At 59.8% G+C, this 6,960-nt stretch overlaps 1 protein-coding gene across 1 annotated transcript; it reads left to right on the forward strand.

The window, feature by feature from the left end:
• The first annotated feature begins 465 nt into the window (after nucleotides 1-465).
• On the forward strand, nucleotides 466-1,986 carry LOC112883884 (serine/arginine repetitive matrix protein 1-like). The gene is made up of 2 exons (XM_025949141.1): nucleotides 466-1,275; nucleotides 1,507-1,986. Exons 1-2 carry the CDS (start codon nucleotides 583-585, stop codon nucleotides 1,570-1,572), a joined length of 759 nt encoding a protein of 252 aa, XP_025804926.1. The 5' UTR covers nucleotides 466-582; the 3' UTR covers nucleotides 1,573-1,986.
• Nucleotides 1,987-6,960: the final 4,974 nt, after the last annotated feature.

Here is a 6,960-nt window from a genome sequence, read left to right on the forward strand (position 1 = left end):
GGATCCTGGCCTGGCCGCCGGGCCCCGCCCCGGAAAATCCCAGGCGACCCACCACGTACGAGGACCCGTGCATGGACGCCTCCCTGCCCGGTGGGCCCGCCCCCGACCTCACGGACACCGGTACGCCACCGGCTTTCACCCCCCGACGCCTGGTGGTCGCCCAACAGACTGGCCGGAGCCCAATTCCCTTTCCGTCGCCGGCAACGTGCGCACCGCGGACTCCACGCTTGCACTCACTGACATGTGGGCTTAGCAAATCAACCGGGCCCGTCGATCAGTGGATAGGGTAGCAACGTAACGGCCGAGGCAGTTGGTCTTTAGGGCCGAAACCTCCGACGTGCGAGTCCTGGCTGGGCAATTACCAGGCTGCCCTCGAGGCACCCCACCCCCCTCGCGGCCTCGCGTCCGTAACAAAACGCGAGAGACCCCACCCCCTGTGGCCTCAAAACCTTCTCGCCTCGCCTCCTACCCATCACCTCCCTCTCTCTCTCTCTCTCCTTCTCCTTCTCTCGTCGGCGACGCACGCACGCAGCCGTTCCCTCCGCCGCTCCGCGCCGCCACCGCGGGTCGAGTTGGGCGGCCATGGCGGCCACGGCAGATCCGCGGGCGAAGCCCCTGGCGGCGCCGCCGCCGCACCACCTCGAGCCGTGGTCGGCGCATCAGCCTTCACCGCATCGCATGCCCGTCCTCCCCGCGGCAGCCTCGCCCGCGGGTGGCGGGTGCGTGGCCGCCCGCGATCGCCGCAGGTCGTCGTCCCACCGGCGGGGCGGCGCCGCCCAGGCCGTCGGGGAGGAGCCGTGCGGCGGCGGGATCGAGGCGCTGCGGGCCAAGCTCATGGGCCACCTGCGCGACGCGGCCGACCGGCTCCGCGTGCCCCAGCCTAGTAGTCGGGGTTCCTCCCTGCCTCACCCACCTCCGCCGCCGCCGCCGAAGACCGCCGCGAGCCCGCCGCCCGAGACGGGCTCGGAGCCCGAGCCCGAGCTCCGTGCGCCGCCTCCTCCTCCGCCAGCGGCCCCGCAGCAGCAGCCGCAGGCGGAGGCTGCGACGAGGCCGTGGAACCTGCGGGAGCGGTCGCGGCGGCGTCCGGCCGCCAGGTCGTGGGCCGCGTCCCCGTCCCCGCAGCCCTCGTCGTCGTCGCGGAGGCGGCGCAGGCGCGCCCCGTTCTCCGTCTCCCTGACGGCGGAGGAGGTCGAGGAGGACATCTACGCGCTGACCGGCGCCCGGCCGCGGCGGCGGCCCCGGAAGCGGCCGCGCGCCGTGCAGCGGCAGCTCGATGTAAGGCGAACTCCCCGAACTGCCCCTCCTTCCGAACCACTTTATTAATTAATTACCCGGCTCAATTCCGCTGCTATTTTATCACCCCCGCTCGATACGCTTTAAGCTTGCTTATCGCTATTAATATCCCACACTGACATGGAGTACGGTAATTGTTGTGTGCAAGAATAATCCTCCTACCTCGCGATCCAAACCACTAACAATATCGCGTGCGCGCTGTTGCTTGTGCAGTCGCTGTTCCCCGGGCTGTGGCTGACCGAGATCACCGCCGACGCGTACCGGGTGCCGGACGAGTAAGCTACTGCTCCTGCCGCCTCCGCCTTGCCTTGCCGGCGCCGCCAGCCAGTTTCCGAGCTCCGACCCCAGGCTCCAAGGAAGGAAGCTGGGCCATCCAACCACCTCGCGTCATCGCGTCGCGGTCGCGTCGTCTCATCGCCCCGAATTTACAACTCGGGTCGAGTCGAGCCCACATCCAGCCGGTAGGTCCGCCTTCCCCCCCCCCCCCCCCCCCCCCCCCCCCGCTTGTCGTATGCCCTCCCAAGTTCGTTCTTCTTGTTTTTTTTCCCCTCCCTCCCCTCGCCATCTGGTGTTGGACGTGTGCTCCATTCCTGCGCCTGCTTCTAGCAGCCTGTACATACAGTTGTGTGCTTTGTGGTTACTGCTGCTGCTGCTAAATTCATGAACAAGTTCCAGTACCTGTTCTTACCGTTATCATTCAGTGCTCGTTCCATTTGCTCTGCTGCTTGCTTGGTAGCTGCCGCCACATCCAGCGGCACGGGCCGAGCCGTGTGCCGGCCGGGATCCTGCCTCCTGCGCGCTTTACTTTGTGCTGCCCCGGCCCCGTGGATGTTTGATCCGGTCGTGGTGGTGCTTTCTCGGGGGCTACCCAATGCCTGCCGAGGCGGAGCGGACGCAGCAGCATACGCCGGAGAAGGGGGAGAGCCAGTTGGGTGGTTGTTTGGCCCGGCGGCCGGGCGTGTTTGGATTCTCCGGACCCCCTCTTCCGCCGCTGGGGTCGACACGCCACGCCACGGACCACCACCGCGCGGTGCAAGTGCAGCGCCGTCTATCATTGCTGAGAGCTTAGGCGGGGATAGCTCGCCACGAAGGGAGCCCGCAACTTTCCGCGACCTCGTTCTGACCCAATCGTCACCACGATAGCAGTGCTCCAGAGAAGATTGGGGAAGAAAAAAGGGCCCTGGGAGGCTGGAGGGTCGGGGACTCCTCATGGTGGTGCACAGCCCCTGTGCTGCGGCGGCCTTGTTGACGTCCAGGTTTGTCATGTCCCAGCGTACGATGAATCATGAAACCGCCGGAGGATGTGGTCTTGTCTGGTCATCTCTTTCTCTCTCTATCTTGTGGTGTGAACGAACGATTTCTGGCAGTCCGTCCGGGGTGAAACAGGGCACGAACGTCCAGCGGGCTCGCACCGCTCGCACGAGGCAGGCGCTGTGCCGTCCTCTTGTTCTCCGCGCATGTTCGAAAGCTCAAGCGCGATCGGGCACGGACGGCCGCCATCACTCCAGCACACGCCACACGGCCGCACCAGGCGCCACGTCTGCCCGTGCCAAGTGTGCCATGCTAACGGGAGAGGGACGCGCTGTTGCCGTACGGTGCCGAGGCATACAATACTTCCCCGTTTCATGGCCAATTTAAGAAGGCAATCAGGCTGCGTTACCGGGCCCACTTGTCAGGTTCAGCGGGTACGCTTGTGATCATCAGGTAGGGAAAACGATATGGATGCTGGTACTACTGCTACGCGCAGACCTGAGACCTGTCGTGGCGCCCCTGGCGTAGGAGAACGGCCCGGGCAGGGCCCCGCGTGTAAGGCTAACGAGCCCGCTTTCCACGGGTACCTCAGGCTTCAAAGCGTCTGGCCCATCGAATCAGACTGCCCATGCAGTTCAAATACAAGGGCGGCGGCAGGGCGCCCTTTGCCCCCTCGCTCGCGGCGTCTTCTGGATGCGGTGATTGGACTGATCCGACGGTCCAGATGAGGCACGTGGTATATGATCATGATCCGCAGCACCTAATTCGATTCAGCACCAGTTGTGGTAAAAAAAAGAATGAAAAATCAAATAGTTTACCTTGTACCGCGGCTGGCTGCACGTACTCGTCGAAGGGGCTCGCTCGCCCACGTGCTGGGCAAACGGCCGGACGCCCGATGCACCTGCGTCTCCACGATCTGCAGAGGTGTACGGTCAGGTCGAGTCGAGATCCTGCCGTTGCGGCGTTGGATCGCGGTACGCCTGCGCCGTACGAGAAGTCGCTGTTGCCGCGAGAGTGCGTGGCGTGCTGACATAGCTAATCCACGCCCCCCTTTATTTGAGGCGTCGAATCGATCTATCTCAACCTGTGTGGTCGACCCTAGTAGGTCGCAACCGGCAGTGAAAAACCGGCCTCTAGCTCCGCTGTCATTACCATCACCTTCTGGGCCATGGTTTCTCTCTCTCTCCCCTGTTATCGGCAACGCCTTTCACATGCCGTGACATGAAAACCGGCGCCTCAGCTCGGCTCCGTGGCGTTGCGAGTTGCGACGTCGCTGTTCCGGGTACAGCGGCAGGCGCCAGCAGTGCGAAGCTACGGCAGCGGGCAGCGGCCAGCAGGTAGGCCAGCAATGCGCCGCCCTCCGGTTCCGGTTCGGGGTGGGCCCGCGCACCACACGATCCGTACCTGGGGAATTGTCAAAAGGCATGCGCCGAGACGCTGGTCGAGTCTGCTCTGCTGCCGGCGTTTTTTCGTCTGGGAATCGCGGCGGGTTCGGACGCCAAAGCCGCGGGCGACCACCTGCCCTGCACGCGCCGCGCCACCTCGGACGGGAAAAGGTTCACGGCCCACAGCACCTCCATCCAAGCAAGGAAGACGGGATGGGCTGGGGAGACTCTTGCGGGAGTTATCTGTGGCCTTTTTTACATGGGCCGGGTCACGCGAGCAGCATCAGTTGGGCTTAGCTACGCCACTTGGGCCGTGAACGGGACAGACTCTCATGCTCTGTTCTGTGTTGGGTTTGGGATGGGAAAAATGTTTTTTCTAAGGAAAAATTTCTTTCAACCCTTCCTCACAGATATTCAACACATGCGTTGAATATCCGGTTTTTCGGCTGAGAGGGTAAATCGTGTTGACAGTTGAGAGAATTGAATCTTGCTCAACTTCGGGCTCTCGGATGCCCAGTCGACCAGAAAACGATTGCAGTTTCACGTGTTCTACACGGAAGCTGGGACTGTACAAAGCGACAGCGTAACCGACAAGATGCTCCAGCAGCGGCACCGTATCCTTGTACTCCCCATACATAATACTGTATCGTAGCAGTGGTATCGAGTGTTCGAATCTTGAGACGTCGATCGGTTGCAGGCGCACGTCATCCTTCGTCTCTTTTTTTGGGAACACGTCATCCTTCGTCTGAATTCCTTCAGTTCAGCAGTGAGAGGAATACCGAATACAGGTGGAGGACTTGAAAGGAGTTCGCATCATTTTCTTTCTGGATTTTTAAAAGCGAGACGGGGAAGGCATCGATGGGACACGCAAACGACGTGACATTACCTGCGGTATCGCAGTCAATAGTCCGCACACGCTCTCGTTCATCGTTGCAGAGACACATCCTTTTTTTTCTTAGTTGTAAAAAAGACAAACCTTCCGTTGTTCATCTCAAAGGCCCTGTTTAGATGCAGACCAAATTCTAAGTTTGTGTAATATTTTAAAGTTGCAATCTAAATGGGCTGGTTGCAAAAAATTTAGCCTGCGGGTGGAATGTATTTGGCCCAGCCCAATTGGGAGCACCGCGCGGTGGACGGCCATACCCCTCGCTGGTTGCAAGCAATGTGTGATGCTGTAACTGGCGTTTTTTTGGCACAGAGGGGCATTCCAGTCTTTCAGCAACCTCATTTAAAGCAATTCAAAGAGTTGGAATTTTGTGTTGCAAAGTTGGGGTTTAAAAGTTTCCAACTCATAGCTGAACTTGCAATTTGGATTAGAAAAATTTGGAATCTAAACAAGACCAAAGTGTAAATTTTGTAACCGGAATATTTCATTGAGTTTTTTTTCTTCTTCTAGGCCTCCATGCCGGCAGGCAGGGCAGGGCACCCAATCATGGCGTTCCAGGCTCAGGCAGCGGACAGCGCCGGCACGGTTCAGTATGCGGGCGAAAAGCGCCACTGGCACCGACACCGGCTGGTCAGCCGTGCTGCCCGTGCATGCGGGCCGCGCCCCGCGCGCGCCGGCCGCCACCGTTGGATGGTTGCGGGTCGCAACTCGCAAGTGGCGGTGGGCGCGGGGGCAGGGCAGGTGGCAGCGGCGAGCCTGCAGCCACACGCCTTTTGGGTGCACGGTCTCAGCCAGGTGGTGCTCCTGTACGCGCGCGTGCTGCTGGTGGAGCGTCGAGTACTTTTCACGCCCGCCCCCCCGAGACCGGATTAATGCATGACACCACTTGCCATTAACGTCACACCAATCACTCTTACTGTCAGAGAGGAGCAGAGAGAAGAAAGATTCAAACGGTAGGTCACAGGTTCTTCTTCTTCTTTAGGGGGCCTCTGCGTCGGTACAATCAATTAGGAGTACGGTACAGGGGGCTACAGGAGTCGATCTACTCGTAGCTGGGATGGTAAAAAAGGACGCCTGCTCGAACTGCTACTGCTTGTGCAGTGAACGATCGCTCTGGTCTCTGGTCATCTCACCGTCTCGAACTGCTACTGCTTGTGCCGTGCCGTGTCGGTTCAACGCCATCCAGGGAGAGGAGGACACTCTGTCTCTGTGCCCGGCCCCCGCCCGGCCCAATTTTGGGTTGGCCTCGACGCCTCCGTCTCTCCCATTTCGAGCGACGCATGTACTACGACCACGACGATTTGCTCTAATCGCCCGGCAGTTACGATCCAAAGCGTGCGACTATTCTTGCCGCCACTGCCAAAGCATCGACAGGACACAGAGGACGCATGCATTACGGGGCTGTTTGCTTTACGGTCTAGGACGCTGCACCGTGCCTAAGGTGCGGCGGCCGATTCGGCTGCGGCACGGGATGTGCAGTGCGATGTGGCGTCGTAGGCTAGAAACCAAACAGCCCTGTATGCACAACAGTTTACTACTGGACAAGTGCCTCTGCAGGTGGGCCCGGTGGTGCCCGTTGACAAGGGGGTTGGACCATGCACGACGCAAGGACGAGGTGTCAGGGTCACAATCACAAGGCTGATAGTAGATGGTACGGTACTCGACTGAGCCAGGCCACTGGCCACGCTGTGGTGTGGCTCACTCGACTGTGCGCGCAGTGCTCGTACCCCGCCATTGAGCAGGTTGCTGCAACTTGGACAAGATCCTAGAAATGAGCTGGAATGCTCATCTCCCGGCAGGTACGGTCCGCAAATGGTGAACCAGTAAGGCGATCAGAATTATCAAAAAAAAAAAAACACCACATGCACATCCACCGTAGCACTTTACTATGCGCTGATCCTGGCTATTGAGCTGCTAGTAGCTAGTCAACGCTGTGCCCAAGGATGTCCGACTAGAAACATGCTTAGAATATGAGGCCGCATTTGACCCGGATCCTGGAATGTATCTTTGTACGCTTGCAGACTTGATGTGCTATTATATTATTACTATATGTACGTCAGTGGGTTCAGCACTCAAGTCTGCCCGTCTCAAGGACCAAAAAACAAATTAAATGTCGGTCTCGTCATTGTTGTCGTGTGATGGATC

This window comes from Panicum hallii, chromosome 3, assembly GCF_002211085.1.
Source record: "Panicum hallii strain FIL2 chromosome 3, PHallii_v3.1, whole genome shotgun sequence".
Taxonomy (NCBI): Eukaryota; Viridiplantae; Streptophyta; class Magnoliopsida; order Poales; family Poaceae; genus Panicum; species Panicum hallii.

Excerpts from the sequence above, each read along its gene's own strand:
- LOC112883884 (XM_025949141.1), top strand. The coding sequence starts at position 583 with ATGGCGGCCACGGCAGATCCGCGGGCGAAGCCCCTGGCGGCGCCGCCG. Across the intron at positions 1,276-1,506 it reads CCGTGCAGCGGCAGCTCGAT|TCGCTGTTCCCCGGGCTGTG; the intron begins GTAAGGCGAACT and ends TTGCTTGTGCAG.